The following is a 21454-nucleotide window of genomic DNA, read 5'->3' as shown; positions in this document are numbered from 1 at the left end:
AGTGTTTGTTAATTTACTATGGGCTGGTTATGTGACCTTGCTTCATTAAACCTCTTAAAGTTGAGACGGCACAAACTGAAGAGTGACTTCTTTGAATTTATTGTGAATTATAAATGAATTGCCAGTTCTTTCCTTCCCTACTAATCCCATGAGGATATGAACCTGAAATCAACTTTTAGAGGCCAAAATCCAGATGTACTCTAGGTATATTATGGTAATTGATACTTCGTAAAGGTTAACAAAACAGAACACTCCCTAAACCCAAAGAGCGGTTATGTATGCATTCCTGCAGTAGGTAAATACAGTAACTTTATAGCTTAAAATGAAAGTGGAGAGAGAGGGCCCGGAAACAGAGTGTTCTCCTAAGCAGGAGCAAGGCATTAAACAGAGAAATGAGAAAAGGGGGGGGGGGGGGGGGGGAGGAGGAGGGATCTGATTTAGATTTCTTATTTTAATAACCATTGGCTTCTAGTTTCTTGAGTTCCATTTAAAGTGAATAATTTATGCTGGCATCTCACACAGTTTAATTATCCTCATTAAAACACTTGTTTTGAAATATTGAGGTAACTCAGTTGCTTCCAGTTGTAAGAAAGAGAATGAATTTTAATTCATTGCAGGTGGTATGTGCAGCTAATTTAAGTTTATTTCACTTAAAAGTAGCTACTGCTGAGCCTTTTCATAAAGGATCTGTTTGTTGCTAAAGTTTGGTCGTTTATTTATCACTCAGTTCACATGGATGCTGCATAGATTGAGGAGAATTTTCTGTGTTTTGCCTTCAATGGTTATTTCTTGGAACTAAAAGCAGTAGCTAAAGAACAAGTGCTAGATAACAGATTCACAGCCAAGTGTTGTAAAATATCTACATGTTCTTTATAGTAGCCTCTTATTTCCCCATAATGTTATCAAATCTTACAGGCTTCTGCTGCATTTACAACAAGAAAACAGGACAAAGTACAATGTTCTGGAGCAGTCAAAAATTAAGTTGTGATTTCAGTAGATTCAGCTCTGTGTAGTACATAACAAAGTTTTGAATTTAAGTAAATTTTTTTAATGCCTTAAGGAACTTTATTAATTTTGGAGTCAGGAAGATCTTACAAATATTAAATATCTTTGCAGGAACACTTAGTCAGTCTGGATGAGCCAGCCTCGGAAGCTGGACAAGAAGCTCTGCTTAGACAAGAGCAAGCAAAAATCATTCGTTTTGAAAGGCAAGCGGAAGAGTTCCTCAATGCAGTCTTTTACAGAAAAGGTTGGTTTTACTTGGGGGGGAAATGGTATCTCTTGCTGGTCTCTTTGCATGCAATGCAGGTATCAAAGATCTGACATTCAAGCTGTCATTGTATGGTCAGTATTTTTCAGTTGTTGTCTTAATATATATTTATCAAGAGTAACCATTGACTCTCAAATAATGTAGCAATACAACAGTGTGGGCTTGGGAGAGGGGAAAAGTGTATAACAGCCTTAAACCAAATCTCATCCTGAGAGCACTGGTATTTTGTACTTTAAGAGGAATGACTCAGTTCTTACCCAATATAACTGCTCCCCTGAAACCAGAGTTTGGGTGAGTGGGCTGTGTGGAAGAAGGGGCAAGTGATGGTGGTATTAGGTGGGCAATTTTAAACAAAAAATTACTTTTAAAAATCTTACTTTAATGGGATGTATACTAATGCAGTTTTTCTTAAAGCTCAGCAGTCTTCTCACTATGGTCTGTAGTGATTACCCACCCCCAGAAATCAACAGTACAAAATAATGTTGGAATAGTGCTAAGGTGGATATGTGGAGAATTCAAAATGTGATCAGCAAAAGAATTGGAAAATCAATGCTGTAGAATTTTCTGAGAACAGTAACAGTAGCTCAGTGCTAGACAATCCTGTAAATCTCCTCTGGAGAGTTATGTCAGTTAAACTGTGCTCTTAGGAAGGCACAAAACTCATTTCAGTGTTTTCTACCAATCTGAGAAATGGGAATCCAGAGGTTGCTTCCAAATGCATCCTGAATGAAAGTACATTGTACTTATCAGCCTAACCCATGTGTGAGAAAATCTGCCAAATCAGTAATTCCAACCTGTCTTCTGGGGGACAATGCAAGGCTTCAGTTTAATAAATTAGAAATGGCTATAGCCAGTCCTCAGCCCTTCCTCCCAGGGACCAAAATATTTAAAGGTGTTTTAAGTAGATAACAGTATCTTAGCCTTTCTTTTAGGACTCAAATGAAGAAATACAAACTATACATTATGATGTATTATGTAAAGTATAGAAGCATGTAGGATGGTAGGAAGGATAATTATTGCATTACTACTGATAGTTCAGATAATGCTTTTATTGCAAGTCTTCCTTCTCAGAGTGTGGGTTTTGTTGTTTGGCTCTTTTTTTTTCTTCTTTCTTCTAAGGTTAATGTTTCCTTTTACTTCTAAATTTATCCCATCTCTCTTTTTAAATCCAGAAGGAATTTAAGTAAACAAAAATCTAGAGGAAAATATACTTTTTCCCATTCTACTTTTCTTACGAGAAAAAATAATGCACTTCCATCACCTCCAACTGGTTTATTAAAGATGTGATCCTTTTAACATTGAGCTTAAGTTTTTCTCTATGACCTGTGTGTATGTCTTATTAGAAATGCGTACTTTCCTGAATGTTGGAAGACCATTGGCAGATACTGCAGCGTGCTAATGAGGGGTTTAATGCTCTGTCCTTAGTCAGATGCACACAATGAACATAATTAAATGGCTTCAGATGTCTAAGAATCTTTATGATTTTTTTTTAATATACTCTTGCTTTCCTTCCTCTGGCAAATATGTGCTCGATGCAAGAGTAATAAGGGAGGGGAAGCAGCCTGGCAGGAAGTCATTTTTTGAATCCTTAATATGCATCATTGTCAAGCTTAGTTGTATTTAGATTGCCTGAAAGGTTATTTTAACTCATGCCAATGCCATAAGATCACCAGGCACTGTCATACCGAAGAGGACACAAAGAATGGCATAACTCTGACACTCCTGTGTTGCTCAGAGATTCTGGGCTCTCCTGGCATCATGCCAGTCATTATTTCTTTCCTTTTTTGTTTGTTCTTTCCATCCTCGCTGCCAGTAACATTTGAGACTGGTATTTTGTAGCCCAGGCAGATCAGAGAAGATGCAGATGTTCTGTGAACAGATGCCTGTTGCCCATCAAGGACATGCACTCTTGTACTTAAATACATAGGCAATTAGCAAGATCAGCAAACTTTCTGAGCAGGTCCATTAATCTCATGTACTTCTCTCTGCTTTGTGCCCACTCTGTGATGCATCTTTCAAATGTTCATACTTCCCAGTTGTCTGTACATACCTACTTCTGTTACCTTTACCTTGTGGCAGGATAGGACCTTCTTTTGATGGTTTAATGAAGATTCAGTGTAGATAAAATACACAAGCTATTAAGATTTTTATAGCTCAGAGATACTGCCTTAGATTATTTATAGCTGATAAATATTTGCTGTATTGTTCTTCAGTGAGAGTTTCTATGGTTTAGTTAATTTTAGTTTATTAAAATAAAAAGCAAACAACAAAATAATGAGACACATGGTGTCAAAATAAACATCTGCTGATTTCAAGTGATGCTGCAGAGCCACCAGCAAATGTTTTCCACTTGCTTTTGAACAGCTTTAATCCTTAGTGTTCAGGCCTTATATTAAGCAAGGAGCCTTTAATGTGCTAGGTAATTGCTCTTCTGCTTAAAAATTGAGTTCTCTGTCCTGAATTAGTGAGTTTATCTTGAGCAACACTGGAAAGGTCTCAGTAGTGATCCTGTGCTTATTGTTTGAAGTTGCAGATTATCAAGATGCATGGCTGTAGGCATATGCAATATTTTCTCCCTGAATTTGGAAATATGTTTAACTGTAAGCATTACTGAATTGTATATGTGGACATGGGTGCACAGTGAAGGCATGATTCTTCTTCAGAAAATGTAGGTGCCTCAGAGCTCTGTGTTCCTGCAGCCCCACTTGTACATACTACAAGCACAGGTTGAATAGTTGGTGTCAGTGTGATCATGCCACCAGTTTGTGCTCTTGTGGGCTTTCTTAGAGCCTTTCATATGTCCTTCAGCAGGTTATACTAGAGAGGCTAGAAAATGGAAGAAATGTCACCATAGCAAAAAGAAGCCTTCATGCTTCTCCAGGGTCCCTGTGGGCTGCTTAGTAAGAAAATGAGAATATGATTGTACCTAAATTCAAGTTTGGCTCATCTCTTGGTAGCTGCTTAAAGCTCTAGTGTCTCATCCTTAGCAACAATAAAACACCCTGTAGATTTTACAAGAAAATGATTATGAATTTACACGAACATCTTGAAAGTTTACAGCTATTATACCTTTATAAGAATATACATGGTGACTGCACAAGGTCTTAGTTTTAGGAAGCTGTACTTAACAGGAAGGAATTTGGGCTTGATAAGTATGTAATGTTCAGCATGGTTTTTCATCAAGAAACACAGAGGCTGCTGCTCACTGCTTTTCTCTGGTTTGTGGACAGCTCCAAGTTCAAACTTAATGTCAGTCATCCTTTATAGATACACTAAAGCTGGACTGTTGGGATGATGCACTTTTGTCAGAAATGGCAGCAAAAGTCAAATCTGACACTAAATATCCCACAGAAGATTTTGCTTGCACTTCTAATAGTTCAATCTCTATAAATTGCCTTTGAACATGGACAATTTTTTTTAAAGAGGAAGTAATCACTTCGAGAGCTGCTTTTAGGGATTTGCTTGGTCTTCTGCTGCACAATTTTCCCTGAATGTTTCTTTAGAAATAGAAAATCAAACCTTTTGAGCCATTGCTGGAGTTGTGTGGTTGTGGTTTTTGTTTTTGTTTTGGTGGTGGTGATTTTTGGGGGTTGTTTTCTTTTTTTGTCCCCACATCCCCAAACACGTTTGTATTTATACACTTTCATACAAATAAATCAGAACGTCTGCCTGTTCCATTTCACATTTCTAATAGATTTAGCGGCTTTCCTAGAAACAGTTATTTTTCATTTTACACATGCTGGGATTTTTGTGTATGTGAAAGCTCTGAGTAATCCCTGATGTTGCATTGATGATAATGACTGAAATGTCAAAAGGAATAGATAGAATGGGAGGGAAACACTTGAACGTTTGATCTTAAGTGAATTATTTTGGAGAGTCAGAACTATAGGGCTTGATTTCTTAGTAGACTTGTAGGGGACTGCTGCAACTTCATTCTCCTTTCTCCCCTTATGTAGCTGCAGGTAAGTTACTCAATTCTTCCTCTGAATAACCTGTTAAATTTTTTTGTTGAATGAACCTCATTACTTGGTACTTATCTTCGTAAGTCTAACTCCCCATTTCCACACCTCTTAAAGGTCTGGTCAAATATATCTATGTTTGAAAACAAAAGATAAGGTTGCATATTTCTTATTTTGGAAGGTTATACCAGTATTAGCAATAGTTTTTGTTCAGGTATTCTAAGACTAGAGTACATTTTCTATAAAAACTATTTTATCTGTGGCTTTCATTTTTTTCCCCTCCCATTAGATTATTTATTTTTTTAATAAGCAATGATTTAATATAAAAGCTGTTTTACTTAAAGTGCTTCCTTAAAAAACATCTCTAATATTTACAGACAGTCCTAGGGTCTCTGACCCCAATATTCCCCTAGTGGCCCGTGAGATCATGCAGCGAATGATCCGACAGTTTGCTGCTGAATATACCTCAAAAACTAGCTCTACTCAGGACTCCAGCCAGCCCAATAGCACAAAGAACCAAAGCCTGCTGAAAGCATCTCTGGTCGCCTCCTCTCCCACGGCTGCAACTGCTCAGAACCCTGTGCTCAGCAAACTTCTCATGGCTGACCAAGACTCACCTCTGGACCTTACTGTCAGAAAGTCTCAGTCAGAACCTAGTGAACAAGGTAGGACTCTTATCAGTGTCTTGCATCCTACAGCAATCCATTAATGGCATTCTCGTTGCAAAAGCAGGCAATTGGAAGGTTGCACTTTTACATAAACTGTAAAGGGGAAAAGCAGTAGGTTTTTTTACAATAAAATAACAACTAGCTGGATGTGGCTGGGAGAGAAGAGACTTTTTGGATCAATATAGGCCCATAGACATGAGTGATTTTTCTGAAGAAGGGCAAAGGGAATGGACGTGCTTCATACTCTGGAGACAAGTGGGCTGTTCCTACTGGGAGCCGCAAGAAACAGTCTGCCAAAATAGACTGTGTGCTTGCGGATAAGGCAAGTTCACATGGTCATGAAAACCATGATGTTGTCTCTTCTCTGAGATCAGTACACAGTCTGATTGAAAGACTGATTTATTTTCTTTCTGGCCATAGTGTGAAAACAGTATCTTTTTAAAAGTCTGCGAGAAATGGCTTTGTGAAGGCTGTAAAAATGATATCCATGAACTGTACAAAACTTCCAGGTTTATGCATTTGGAAGAAATGTCTCTCTTCTGCCTTAAAAATAGACTTGTTCTGGAGAGCACAGATTGAGTAACTTGTAACAGCATTGCAGAGCTTGTTTTAATTTGAAAACCTTGCTTGCCATTAAAAATGTTTTTTAATGAGTGAGTTCTGTGAGTGATTTACAGTATGTGAATGTTGGTTTGGGTTTTTTTTCCCTGAAACTGTTGACTAGAGGTTATCATAAGTGTCCTACTGAGATGATTAAAATTAGCCCCTTTACCCTTCTTTAGGAATGTATTAGTGTCTGAAATCATTCTGTCAAAACCAAAGTAGGCTGTCCATCCTCCAGTGGGAAAGGTGGAGCGTTTAAAAAGCTAGTACAGGATTGTAGGTGGATGTTTCTTTATTCTTTGAGCTTAGGTTTGTGAAGCCTTTTGTACAAAGGTTAATTTAATGTGTCCAACAGTACACAGCTTGAGCGTCTGGACACTTACTGCACCTACAGCACTTACTGAAAGTTGTCACTACACTTCAGTTACAGAACTGCAGTAGAAGGTTATATGGTGCCTGTCTTGAAGTGAGAACTTGTACCTTTAGCTGATAGGAATATGTTTCTAGCTAATTTTATTTGTTTTTAGCTAATTATATAATGTATTTCACAACTGTTACATATATGCTCATAAATGTGAAACTGTTCTTATTGTGAAACTTTTTGCCGAAACAAAGAATCGGTTTTGCTTCTGTTTCTTTTTATTTCTGGTTGGTTTTTTGTAATTAGAGGATTGTAGGTGAAGAAGGAAACATGAACTGTTCTTTAGCTACCATGTGATAAAAAAGCTCTAAGATAATTTGTAATGTTCATGGAATCATAGAATGGGTGGGAAGGGACCTTAAAGATTCAATCCCAACCCTTCATAACACTTGTGATAGAGTTAGAGCTCTATCTGTCGAGAAAGACTGCTAATGGTGCTTATTGTTATATCTCTGTTCCAGTAGGTAAGCTAGTTGTAAACTCTGTGGAGTATGAGGCAGGCCCTACTTGCCCTCAGAGACTTTTAGGTCATTATGACCCTTCTGACAAAGGAAGTGTGGATGCAAGTGCCCCTGGCAGCAGCCCCTGCTGTTTAGTGTAGCCCCTTGAAAAGGAGGAGCTACTTGATCCAGTCTGTGTTTCTTGTGGCTGCATAAGTGTTCAAAAGGAAGATGAATTCCCTGCTTAATTTTGGGTTATGGTGTGTTCCCAAATGCAGTGGGTGGAACAGCTTTCCACAAGTTAATTCTAGTTCACTGTTTATCATTTTTTTTCTCCATATGTCAAATGAGAACTTTTAGCAATTTAAAAGCCATCTTACATTGTTCTTGTGCTGGGTGGTATTTACTTGATTAGATGGAGTAAGTGCGGAGCTCAAAAATGTCTCCAGTTTACCTTGCCAACAGGTTACATTTATCTTTGCCTCATACATTCCTTGTTTCAAAGTTTCCAGGAATTTCAAATGTCTGTGCTGCTTCTATAACAAAGTTGCCTTTTAAAATGACCAAAATTTCAGGTCATTTCAGTGCAGTGGGAGCCAGGCTTTGCTAGCAAAAAAATGCTCCCTTTTCTGTTGCCTAGAAATACAGAGTTTACGTAAGGGCTTGCAGAAGAGTATGGGTGAGTGTGAGGATGTGCCATTAGTGAGAATGGAAGAAGCGGACTAGCAGGAAAAACAATTTGGTATATGGAAGAAGAGAGGGAGTAAAATGACACGATAGAGAGGGGAAAGGCAGCAGCTTTGCCAGTAGGAACCCACTGGAGATATGGAAAGAGGATGGTGATAGCTGCCAGGTGAGGAGGAGTCTCACATTTAAGTGTGTGTTTATTTGAAAATGAGTTTCCAGTATGAAATTCCCAGTGAATTTTCCTACAGAGATTTGGATTTTTAAAAAAATCAAATACTGGCTTAAGTGCCCTTTAAGGAGAGGGAATACAACAGGAATTTGGAGATTGCCTCATTTTGGGACCACTAGGGAGGGTTAGTTGTGTGATAGGCTGTAGTGTATCCTGAACTTCATTTGTAGGTCACCTTTTATTCCCTGGCTCTGGTGATAGGTGCACTTTTAATTTTGTCAGTTTATGTTGTGACTTCTGAGGGCTATGTTGAAGTCACACATAAGCCAAATAGCAAACAAATCAAAGCCTTAGTTTGTTTAAAAATAAATGAAATAGAAAATGCTGTGCACTAAATAAGACTTTAGCCCAAAAGACTTGTTGTGTCAAGAGACAGCATGGCTGATCCTGCTTCTTCAAACACTGAAGTCATTCTTTTGTCTCTATAGATGGTGTGCTTGATTTATCCACTAAGAAGAGTCCTTGTGCCGGCAGCACCTCTCTGAGTCATTCTCCAGGGTGCTCCAGTACTCCGGGAAATGGGTAAGAGACAGCAACTTGCTGTGACCTTTTAAAACTGTTTTATACTAAAAATGTGTGCTTACCTCCTGTTCATTTTAACTTACTTTTGGTGTTAACCCTTTGGAGTAATGTGTTTTTCAACTTGTACCTTTTGGCAAATACCTTCACCCCACCTGCCAAATAAGTTGTTGCAGTTAAGAACTCTAATATCTGTTATTTTGGCCAATTTAGTACTTAGCCAAATATCTGTCCATTACCTGCTGCTTGGGTTTAGTGGTAAGTGATGTCTATGGAGATGACAGTTCAGCTAAATGTACGAAGAGCCTTGGAGACTTTGCAATGCAATTTAGATTTTGTTCCACTAAGAGGAAAGTCGGCTAACAGGAAAGTTTCTATTAGGGTAGCAATGATTTGAGTGATGAACCAAGTTGAATTAAAAGGTTTGAATCACTGCATGCTTTTTGTTAATACTTCCTACCATAAATTGCAACCTAAAGTGGCTGGGGAAGTGAGTCTGGTAGCTCAGAAAACTTTAAACATGGCTTTTTGGATTTGTGATTGTACCGTAGCACTGAACAACTTTAAAACAATAATTATAAAATGTGTGGTGTAGTACTCATGCCTTCATTAGTCCAAGGCGTGAAAGAATGGTATATAAAGTTTCTTCTAGCTTTTATATTTCTCTTGGTCACTTTTGCATACATTTAGAAGCCCTTTACTCTTAGTTAGGATTGAGTCAATTGTACTGGAGAGACTGACTGGGAGTAAGAGAGGTTTTGGGTGTTGATGGGAGAATTTTATCTTGAAGCTACTGTGAACATGTCACTTTGTTAGTGAAGTACAGAAACAGTGTATGGTTTAAACTGCTATTTAATTGCTGGGTTTAGCCTTTGAAAAACTTTAAATTTTAAACTAACACCCCCACCCCGATCTAATTTTTTAATTTCTTCTTGGAAAAATATTACTCTCAGACTTGAGCCATTTAATAGTTTTATTAGTAAAATACTTCAATCCTTGTTGAAAAGTTAATCTTAATACTTTTTCACAATTCTTTAGCATAACCCTTCCCCACCAGCTCTTCTCTTTCAATGCTGGACAAGTTATTTCCAGCTCTGTTTTCCTAGGAAGGCAGCAGAAGCAGTCGCAGCTCTGTGTTGTTTGTTCTCTTGTTGGTGTGTCAAGTGAGAGCCGAAGTCCAACACACAGAGGTGTGGGGCCAGCACCTAGTACTGCCATGAGCAGTCCTGTGGGCCCTGAGAGGATGCGGCATACTGGCACGTGTGGTTACTTGTACATGAGGCTGACTGCAGTCTGTTTAGTGTCAGTGAAATCAGGTATGAACCCCTGTCCTAGGGACCTGCCAAAATGACTTTTATTTAGGTGTAGAACCACTGGTGCGCATTCAGATGCTGATACAGGCTGTGGAAGGAGCAGAGGATGCATGTTGTCTGAGAGAGTTCTCTGGAATAGTAAACTTTCATTCACTTCTGGATTTTGTTCTGAATCCTTGTTGACTCTTGTTGCCCACTTCAACTATGACCTGCTGCGTGCTGGAGAGAGGCTAGCAGCATACATACCAAGCACAGTGTATGTTATGTGCCAGGTCCTTTTCAGTGGATGTCTTTTCTCCTAAGACTTTCCTGTTTAACATCACACTAGGATTAAAATAATGTAGCTTTTCAATAGTGCATATCCTATCCTTAAATAATGCTGACTTAGCTAGAGGGCTTTACACCACTGTAGTGTCCCAGAGCATGTTTGTTGATCTGTATGTTGAAGTTTGGAGGTGGATTTTGAAATTAGTGTGACTTAGTTTCTTAGTCTTCTTAGAGAGGGGTAAGCTAGCAAAAAAATCAAATACATATGTCCACAGTAGTAGTACTTTGTGTTGTACATTTGTGACAAAAGGAAAATGGTAAAAATACGCACTGCTTTTTTTGCTGTTAACCCTTGATACAGATGACAGCTGGGACTTGGATTTCTTTTCCTAGCCATGCTATATATCAAATGAGAATCAGGGACATGTATATATGAATTAGGTAAGAGAGCAATTTGGTAAGTCTAGTGTAGTGCAGTGTTTTCCTTTGTGATCTGCGGTATCCCAGCTTTCTTATTTGGTGCTTAATGAAAGTCAAGCAAATACCTTTGAGGCCTGCTAAGCAATTTTTTCTTTACCCTGAGCAGTAATTCTTCAGTACGATGTAAGCGAACATCATCCAATGTTTCCACCTATGTGTAGATACTGCGGGTGGCAGTCATATTTGCATGTTGAATATGTTGCACTTTGGCTTACTCTTTTATTACTGTACTTGTTTAGTGGTAACGTCACACCAGTAACACAGTTGTGTGTAGCTCTATGGCGATTGATTACTACTTTGTAATTAAGGTGCTATTTGCAGACGCTTGCGCGAAGTCTTTTCTACTCCGAGAATTTGTGAACCCAACCAGAGACCAGCCAACAGGTTTCATTTTTCTTTGCCCAAAAAGCTTCTCTTTTTTTTTTTGCGAACAAGTTTTAAAACTGACTGATGCTGAGACTTTAAAAAAAAAAAATTAAAATAAAATCAAAAAATAAATACAAATTTAGAGAAAAAATAAATAACACAAAAAGTGATGTTACCCAAGCAAGGCCTTCTAATAAAGGAGTGGCCCCCTCACCCATCCCTCCCTACCTGTGCAAGTCCTGCTCACATCAGTTTCCTTCCATCCAATTAGGCGACCTGGGAGACCCAGCCAGCACCATCCGGAGGGACTACAGAGTGGTGATGGGGTACCTCCAAGAAGCTTGCAGGATGGAACCAGGGAAGGTTATGGCCACTCCACATCTCTTAAAGTACCGCTGGCTCGATCACTCCAGATTAGTGAAGAACTGCTGAGCAGAAACCAGTTTTCTACGGCTGCCAGCCATGGGCCATCTGGACTACAGAATCATGGACAGCACTTAATATTATCCAGGGAGGCTTCTTGGGCAAAACCACACTACGAATTCAATTTCAGCCGCATGAAATTCAGGGGAAATGGTGCACTCAGCAACATCAGTGACCTTCCTTTTCTTACAGAAAACTCTGCCTTTCAAAAAATGGCACTTCAAACTAAACAGGATGGGAAAAAGGACATGAGCCATTCGTCTCCTGTGGATTTAAAGATACCACAAGTTCGAGGCATGGACCTTTCATGGGAGTCCCGCTCTGGTGACCAGTACAGCTATAGCTCTTTGGTAATGGGTTCACAAACGGAGAGCGCGCTTAGCAAGAAGTTAAGGGCTATCCTTCCAAAACAAAACAGGAGAAGTTTGCTGGATGCTGGACCAGATTCCTGGGGCTCAGATGCTGAGCAGTCTACCTCTGGACAGCCATATCCCACCTCAGATCAAGAGGGAGATCCTGGCTCTAAGCAACCTAGGAAGAAAAGAGGGAGATACAGACAGTACAACAGCGAGATACTGGAGGAAGCAATCTCTGTGGTTATGAGTGGGAAAATGAGCGTTTCCAAAGCTCAGAGCATTTATGGGATCCCCCACAGTACACTGGAGTACAAAGTTAAAGAGAGGCTGGGCACTTTGAAAAACCCTCCAAAGAAAAAAATGAAATTAATGAGGTCGGAGGGGCAGGATGTTTCAGTAAAGATTGAATTAGATCCCCAGGGAGAAGCAGCACAAAGTGCAAATGAATTGAAAGATGAGTAGGGATGTTGTAGAGTGCCAATTACTTTGCAAACTGGGTGAGCACTACTGCATAGTTCAAATAACACTGAGCGCGCCTGATTCTCCTATTTGCTGCAAAGCTCTCTCCTTTGCGGTTTAGCATAGACTTGTGTGGACACAGGTGAAAGGTGTGCTCTGAATGTCATTTGTAAATTTTTCTAGCCCGGTATGGTGCAGTTTCCCTCCTTCACCTGCCCACTACCACTACCCTCTTTTTTTTTTTCTTTTTTTTTTCTTTTTCTTTTCCTTTTTCTTTTGCTTTTTGCATGTTTCTCTGTAATAGAGAGTTACCTCACAAAGAATGCAGATCTGTGGAAGTGGACGTCTTGCCTGTAGAGCCTGCCTGAACTTCTGGTGTTGGATTTTTCATGTCTGCCTTCATAGAAAAAAGTCCACTTTGTTAAACTGATACTTTCCTAAAACCAGGCATTTTTCAAATGAGAATCAGACTGTTATTCTTCAAAACGTTTCAGAAATCTTTTTCTCCCTCCTTTTCTTTGATCCAGTTGATTGAAAGATTTAAGCTAAATCAGGTTATTTAGGAATGGTACCTCACTTGAACTCAGAGATTTGCTTATTAGGAGGATAATCAATTGGGTCTAATTAGGCTTTCCACTATTTTGTTTATAAATTGAACATACTTGCCATTCGCTGTCTGCTTAGTGCTCACCCGGGGGGGGGGGGGGGGGGGGAGGGAAAACTTACATACACTACCTTCAGAATATGTCAGTTAATTATTTGTAACACTACCTTTGCTGTAATTTTGTTTGATATTTTTGAAGGGTGATATTTAGACTCACCTGCTTGAGGATGTAGCCTTATCTCACGGAAGACAAGCTTCTCACAGTCAGGAGCAGTCAGGGTACACTAAATGATGTATTAGGGTATGCCTCATTACAACAGAACTGTGGTTCTTTGTGACCTTTATGCTTTTTACAGACTTGATTCTGAGTTTACTAAACTATGTGGTTCCAACAAGTAGTTCAAATGACTCTAATCTGGGGAAGGGGGATTTGTGTAACAAACTACTGTGATATTGCAAAAAATGGAAAAAAAAAAAGCCCACAAAACAGTGATCTCAAACGTTACAACCTCAGTAGTCTGCCCAAATATCTACATTAGTGAAGGAGCTTGTTAATGTTCAGGGAAGAAGTAAAACACTGGTAGCCTGATCTAATTCAGGCTCGGCATCATATCTATCTGTAATACTGTCAGGGTCGAACACTCAGTGAATGGGTGTTTCCTTTTTAAATATTACAGTTGCCAGTAGCAGGAATTAATCCAAGTCCTGCTTTTTTTGTTGTTGTTTTTATTTAATCTATTTTGATAGTGGTTTATTACATGCTAGAAGAAGCGTTTAAACACCATAAAAGCACTCCGTAAACCACAAGTCCAGTTTTTGCAGTACGATGAGATTGTTATCATATGGTATATGGAGATCCAGGATAAGTTTTGTACAGAACTTTTATCTTTGATACTTTCTGCAGGAGTGGTCAGTAACTGGGTGGAGCTTACTGGACTTACCACAATATGACCAAATCGGAATTGCTGGTTCTTCAGGTAGAAACAATTTGGTCTTAACCTGTGCAAAAGGTAGATAGAATTACCATTTGTTTTGGTTTGGTTTTTTTTTTTCCCCCATTTGTACAACCAAAAGAAGCATTAGAGTTTTTGTGTGAGAGCATTAAGTGATGTCAGTGATTGAAAGTGGTTTCTCAAAGTTCATGGGAGGGTGGCCTAAATAGCTGTAGGGATGCTGACTGACTTCTGGAACAGTTGATTCTCTCTCCCCCCTCCCCAGCAACTTCATATTTTCAAAGGTTAGGCACACCATTGCTGTCGTTTTAAATATGCACTGCTCATTCTTGAAACGGACTGGGCACTTGGCCCCAAGTATACTTTGATTTTGTTTACTTAATATATTTTAGTACTCAAACTCCTGGTTCCTCGTAGCTCTCTAGTTGTCATCTTGGTATTTAAAGCAGTTTAAAGCTCAGTAGCAGTATATAAACTCTGCAATACGTTCCAGTTTAGCTGGTGATTGCAATAAAGGCGCAGTTAAACGTGTGGTTTCATCTGCTGTTGGAGGTTATGGTAGAAAGTTTGCTGCAAGTTTAAAGAAAAAACTAACACAGTTTTACTGTTCAGAGAGGTTTAACCTTTTGTAGTTGTTTTATTTAAGCGACACGAGTTGAGTTTTATAAACCTTGTCACTGTAGTGTATGTGGAGTGCTCATTTTACTAACCTAAATATTTTGTATGTGTGTTTAAGTGGGTGACAATCGTGCAGCAGAAGAATGGTGTGCCTACCCTTTAATGCTGCAGTTTTAAAAGAGAATTTGTCTTGTCATTTCAGACTGTAGGCTAAGAATTGTAAATAGATAGTGAGAACTTGAGTACTCTTTATTTGCTTTGGTTAGAAAGTGGATTTAAAAAGACAAAAAACCAACAACAAACCAAACGCGTAACTTTCTCAGTTTAAATGTCCTGAGACCTGAAGATTGTAATACTCATGTCTGCAAAGCTTTTAAACACAACGCTTGATCTGTGATAACTTTACTATTCAGGTAATCTTTCTTTTTCGAGAAGCTTTTGAACAACCATATTTCCTCCAAAGGTCTCTGTTTGAAAAGGAAAAAAAGAAGAAAAAAAAGAAGTGTAGATTATTTTTTAAGCACTAATTGCATTACATTGGTAACTGCAATATGAAATAGCCATTATTGTTTTGTGAAGCATGGTTGAGATTAGTTAGTGGTCCCTTTTTAAAAATTCATGAGCCTCTCAAAAAATAAAAACAAATTTAAAAAAAAGCTGCTGAATATTCAAAAGATATATATTTTACCTTATTGTAGGTTTTGTAAATTTAGTCTGTAATATTCAGGTGCACCTTTTAATGTTACCTTTTTTGTTTCAAAGTCCCATTTAATGTATTTTCTCTGAGGTGATTCATCACGTAAGGCTAGTATCGCTCGAAGTGCTGCAGTGATCACTGATGTTCTGTTTCCTTTCTCACTACATATTTTTTACAGGTGCTTTCAGTGTAGCTAACTAGTAGTATTTGCGATCATTTTAAATATATGATTGGAATTAATGTTTGTCCATTAGCATGCTTGATTTCCTGCTGACCAGCAGTTTGCATGGCCAAAATCCCTGGTTGACCATATTTTGGTGTGGGAAGGTGTGGTTCACTGCTGTCTTTGTAACAAAAGCCTCGTTTCTCATGTTATTTCTGGTAAGTGGATGCTTATGTTACTTGGATCACTTGGACAGGAGAGAAGGTTTAAAATCTTTCTCCTGCTGCTCTTTTGAGATCGCATTAACGTGTAACATAGACAAACTGCAACCCTGTAAAACGAAGACGTCGTTAGGAGGAGGCCTTTCGGGTATTTTTCGTCACTAGTTTTCTCTTATTCCCGAGAACGTCCATCCGATGTAGTTATTGGATTTAACAGTATTGTTGTGTACTACGTTGATGTAGCTGAAAAAGCCTGACAGCGAGAAACTGTGAATACTATTTGTGGCAGTCTCTGAAAACTAGTTTTTCAGTCCAAGTATCATGAAGGAGAATCCCTCTCCCCTACCCCATCCTAGAAAAGTAATTTTATATTTTGTGTGTATAAAGTTTTAAGAATCAAGTTTCATATTGTACTGAAGTTTAGGTGTTGCTTGGTAAATCTTTGCTGCAGCATATAATTGAAGATGAGTAAGGCTTAGTGTGGTAGGGGTCCTGACGTGGAGTTAATTATCGTACAGTTCTGGTGAGAAAGCCCAACATGTATGAAATGTGTCCTTTTCTTTTCTTTTATTTGGACTTGTAAGATGTAAAAGTGCTTTTTTAGAACTCTGACCTATTACAAACTATTACCTCACTTTCAGCCAGCTGGATCCTCATTCCACAGTGTTCTAGGCATTATTGTGGCCGTAATGCTTGAGTACAGCTATAGAGTTGAACGTTTCCAGTTAGATATTAGCAGGGACACGTTTCTGGACTTGTTTTTATTTATGTCAAAAGATACTTTATTCTCCAGTCATTCCCTGCCTTTTTTTCTTAAAGGCTCAAGACAATTTCCTTTAGGATTTCTCATTTTATTTTTTTTTTATTCCCCTGTTGCACAGGAGAAGTTGCTGCATAAGCAAACAGGTATGCTTTGCTTTGCTTCTTGTTGCAGAACTCGTCATTTGATGCTTGCATTACCAACCCTATTGCTAGACCTGAAGTCAAACACTGAATTTTCATTGCGGTTGGAAAACAAATTACTTTTAACAATGCAGGTGTACAGGTAAGGTAGTGCCTCTAGTAAGGGAGCACCTTCTGCTTCTGTATTCTCACACAACTCCTATACCACCTCTTTTTGTAGAGCTTCCCAATGCTCAAGGATATTCCTAAACATGGGAGGCAACTGCACTTGTGTTTAGACCAGGTAAAGCAGACCAGTCTGTGCTTTGTCTTGTGGCAGGCTGACATTTGAGTCTAAATATTTCTTTCATGAGAACCTGAGAGTACATTGCCTTCCCCTGGATGTTTGCAGAAGCTGGCAAAGTGATTCAGGGGCTTTAGGGTTGAGTAGGCTCTGCATAGATTGGAACAACTCGTTTTAGTTCTTATTGTCTTGCTTTTTATATCATCTGCAGCAATTGTTATACAGGAAAAACTGGAATTACCATGTGTTTCTTTCCAGTTTACTTTGAAGTAATGCTCTTAAGATGTCCTTGAGTCTTAGGAGATGAACACAGTGTCCAAGGAGTGAAGGGAACACTTTGCTGTTCCCTTTTTTCTCAAAAACAGTGTGGCTACATCTGTAATGTAAAGAGCTCTTTCTTCAGTGAAGACAAAATTTTAACTCTTCAGTGTAAGAATGCATACACTTGTTGCAGTCCAAATTCTTATGAAGGCAAAATTATTAACCTGTACTGAAAGCTTTGTCACAATATTTTAAATAGGTTAAATTCTCTGCCGAATGTTAGAGGTAGAATGGGAAGGATTGTTTCCCTCATTTGCATGAGGATCAGAAACGTCTAGGTTTTCCCCAGAAATGGTTTCAGAAATGAATCGTAATTTCAGTCTAGGTCAATGTTGCTTTTTCTTGGCACCAGGCGATAATATTGACTAATACTGGTTTAAAAAGCTGTACCTAGTTTTGGTACTACGAAGGTTTCCATTTGATCTCAAACTATGTTGAAAACTCAGTAGTTAGAGCCTTCAGAAACCTGAAAATCTGCACTGCTGGTCATACGCAGTTCTGATAGATGTAGCAAAGAAAATAACCACTACAGTTACTCATTTCAAATTATCTAGCATATAAACATGATGTACTATGATGATCACTAAGCAGAGAGATATTGTGGACTCAAAATGGTCCGTAGATCCACTTCACATATACCAGAAAAACCTGTTAGTAACAGCATTCCAGTGTCCATCTCTCTCCCTCTCTCCTGTTCTTGCTTTGACTGGGGCCAAGTCTCTGTACCAGTATTACAGCAGCAGTTTTAGAGTTCATGTCCTACTGAATTATGCCTATATTCAGGTATTGTCATGAAAACCTTCCTATTCAGAAAGCTTTATTTAATCCTCACAAAAATCTCTTAGCCTGGTGGCAGAAGCAATTTTACTGGGCCATGTAATAGGAGGAAGGATTTTTCCACCCTGTCCAGGGCATTTCATTCACCTTCTTAAAAACAAACATCCCTGCCCCTGTGCTTGTCACTACTGATTTGGTAAGTATAATTTAGAATTACTCCAGATGATAACTACTTTATGGAGCAGGGATTAGGACCCAGGCTTCATGCTGACTGGAGCAGGAGAAGTTAATGTCAGGAAACAATTTCTATAGTCATCACCTAGTACAGTCTAACTTAATGTTTTAATTTCCTACTTGGAAATAATGAAGACACTACCACAGCCACTAATACAGGTTTTCAACTACTTGGTGCTACATTTCTCAGATATTTTTGCAGATACTATTTTTTACGCCTGCATGAAAGGATGTAAACTTTACTGTCACTATAGAAAGCACTTGTCTGACCTATTCTAAAGTACCAGAAAAGGGATAAATAACTGCAGCACTTTTTCTGTTACAATGCCAGAGTCTTAATTAAATCTGGTCTTCAGGTTATGAGATATCTTAAACGTACAATCTAGGATCTTTAATGGCTTTTCAGGTCAGATCACAAGTTCTCTTGGGATACTAATCTGTATTTTAAAGACTAGTACAACAAAATAGTGTGAAGTTCAGGCAGGGGATGTATATATACATGCCTGATGTTTTTAACTAATCATTTTGGTAGGCCATCTCATGGCTTGACATTTGGAATCTGGGATGGTGGGTAGGGAAAGGGAGGTTTCCCAAACTGAAAAATCATTTTGGACCATTGTTTAATGTTCAGTTTGAAAACTATATCACAAGAAAAATGGGTAGGGATTCTTTCTCCCTTATGCCTTCAGGGAATGAGTAGTATTTAGAATCTCTGGCTGAAATTCAAGCCTTTTTACCATGTAAATTTTTAATATAAACTCATTGACATGCTTTTTACATCTGAGGACTGAAAATGGATCTTAATGTTTAAGTTGTGGAATGGTATATTTCTTAAATGAAGGGGGAACATTTAAAAAGAATAGATTAGAATACCAGCATTAGTGAGCTTAAGGAATTTTAGTATGTAATAGCAAAGTATAGCAAAGTATTTGATTAAAGAAATTAATCTTGAATTGCTAGTCTGTAACTAGGTGCATTCTAATTTAGCAGGTGAATATTCTTTACTTATCAATATATGATGGGCTTTTTGCAAATAGAAACCTTTATCTGAGTCCCATGTGTTGCTTGTACTGATGGGATGTATGCTTACAGCAGCTTACTGCTGCTTTAAAATGTATAAAATACGTTTTGAGTGTTTGCTCATAACTCTTTCTAACCTCCACTTGTTAAATTGTCAGACATTGGTATTTTATCAGTCCGCAATGTAAGTTTAAACTAATGTTCTTAGGAATCCAACTTGTACACACACTGTTTAAAAACCCTCAGGGACAGTTTACACACTATCCTCACTCAATTCAGGTACTTGTACTCTCTTCTTAAACCTAGCAGTGACTTGTATTTTGTTTTGCTTTTCTTTTGACGTGCTGATAGCACATCCTTGATGAATGTCAACTTAAAACTCAGTTCAGGTATCCAGGTATAACTCAGCCAAACGGATTTTAAAGCTGCATATTTACTCTCCAGCACACAGTGCCTCAGACACTTATAGTGGCATTCTGTATATTCAGTTATTACTACTGAGCAGATCGCGTGGGGGTTCCTGGTATGTATTGTAAGAAATTCCTATGTATATTATATAATATGTATTATATTATATACATATATAGTATATATGTTATCTTAAACTTATATATTTTAAAATGCCACTACTAGCCAGCGCAGCTAAAAATGAAATACATTCCCAACTGCTTCTGTGAACAGCAGAGGCAGCTTCTTAACGTGGCTCTTGCTTCTCTCTCACCATAACTACTTCTAACCTCAAGCACGGGTCCTTGGCTGTCTGACCTCTACACTCTAGTTATGCAATGTCCTTAGAGAATTCTGTGCACTGGCCACTGTGATGGAAACCAATGGGCCGGGAGTGCTTTGAGTTTATTAGTAATTGTTCTGCCAAAGTTGGTGTTTGTATGACAAGCGTTGTAAACCTGTCAGATAATGAGCAGAGGTCCGAGTAATCCCTAACAGTGTGCGTAATCGCTTCCACCTAATCGGTAGGACCAGGCCCTCAGCAGGTGTCTCCTCTCCAATGCTGAGCACTAATTCGGGACGTGTTGGCACTTAACATCTGTAGTGATGGGCCCCTGTGCTGCGCTTGCGAGGAGGCGATCCTTGAAATCTGCCGCTCTGCTCTCGCAGGGATCTGTTGGCAGTCGCAAGTCAGCAACACCTCTGCTTTATTATTTGACACTTTACATCTTAAAAAGTCTTCTCTTTCTATTTATGTAACCCATAGTCTTTGAAGAGTATGGAAAATGGCATTTCTCTCTGACCTCTAGAAGTTCAAGTGTCATGGGAAAAAGAAATAAAACAGGAACCCCCCCCTTTACTCTTATGGACCTCATTTCAATATACTGTTTACAGTTTGACGGAATTGTATAATTTAATATTTCTCTTGTACTGTAGTTTATATTTATTTACAGATTTTTTTTGTACCGTGTGATTTGAATTTTTTGTTCCTTGCTATGATCAATGTTTTATGTAGTAGAGCACTTATGATCACAAATTAAGGTTTTTGGTTTGATTGCACTACATTAATTTTTTTTAATGCAGTTCTGATTTTTTGACTGGACTAAATAAGCTGTGTCTTAATGTATGTGATAAGTACTTTTAAATTTTTATTTCATGTGGTCCATTTATTTTTTTGCATTGTATGTCAAAGCGCTAATTCTCTTGTTGTGCATGTGTAAGATTTAATGGCTCCATTGTATTATTTGACCATGTCATTTTGGAAACACATTCCCAGCTGTAACGTTGTGTATGGTAGTTTTCACTGGATGCTAGACTTTTCAAAACCACTATTCTTCTAATAAATTTTGTTGTGAAAAACTTTAAGGGGTTCCAATTCTGTTGTTTGTGGTGTGCTTCCTGAATGGCCACACTGAGGTTATGAAATGCAAACTGTCGCAGATTGAGAGCAGCAGGGGAGTGAAAATGTAAAGCCAATTCTGGCTGAAGGATCAAGCTTTGGAGTCTCTGTACTCTGGTTCTTCTCTGAAATAGGATTTTGGTAAAGCTGCTTTAGCAGCTGGGCGGGGAGCACATGTGAAAGCTGAAATGCTGTCTCGTAGCAGCCTGGCCTCCTGAACTCCTGTACTCTCATTTGCTCTTCCCTACTGGCCACCTTAATTTCTTTAATGGTAAATAATTCATCCGGTGAAGAACAAACATCCTCTCAGGGAAAAAAAAGAAAGTGATGTAGGCTTGTCATTGAGCACTTAGC

The 21454-nt window shown here is 38.5% G+C and overlaps 1 protein-coding gene across 23 annotated transcripts in view; it reads left to right on the top strand.

The window, feature by feature from the left end:
* LCOR (ligand dependent nuclear receptor corepressor) overlaps positions 1–21454 on the top strand; it is an 86190-nt gene that overhangs the window by 39398 nt on the left and 25338 nt on the right. For 20 of the 23 annotated variants that reach the window (XM_062610456.1, XM_062610455.1, XM_062610454.1 and 17 more), the window contains 3 exons: positions 1117–1249; positions 5607–5894; positions 8706–8799. In XM_062610456.1, coding sequence (XP_062466440.1) covers positions 1117–1249; positions 5607–5894; positions 8706–8799 — 515 coding nt within the window. Of the gene's footprint in view, positions 1–1116; positions 1250–5606; positions 5895–8705; positions 8800–11493; positions 21067–21454 lie in introns of those variants that run through there. The other 3 variants (XM_062610478.1, XM_062610474.1, XM_062610476.1) reach the window with 3 other exon arrangements.

This window comes from Pezoporus occidentalis, unplaced genomic scaffold, assembly GCF_034315485.1.
Source record: "Pezoporus occidentalis ecotype Australia unplaced genomic scaffold, CSIRO_AGI_Poc_V1 ctg147, whole genome shotgun sequence".
Taxonomy (NCBI): Eukaryota; Metazoa; Chordata; class Aves; order Psittaciformes; family Psittacidae; genus Pezoporus; species Pezoporus occidentalis.
Note: the sequence above shows the minus strand (reverse complement) of the source record. Positions and strands in the feature narration are given on the sequence as shown.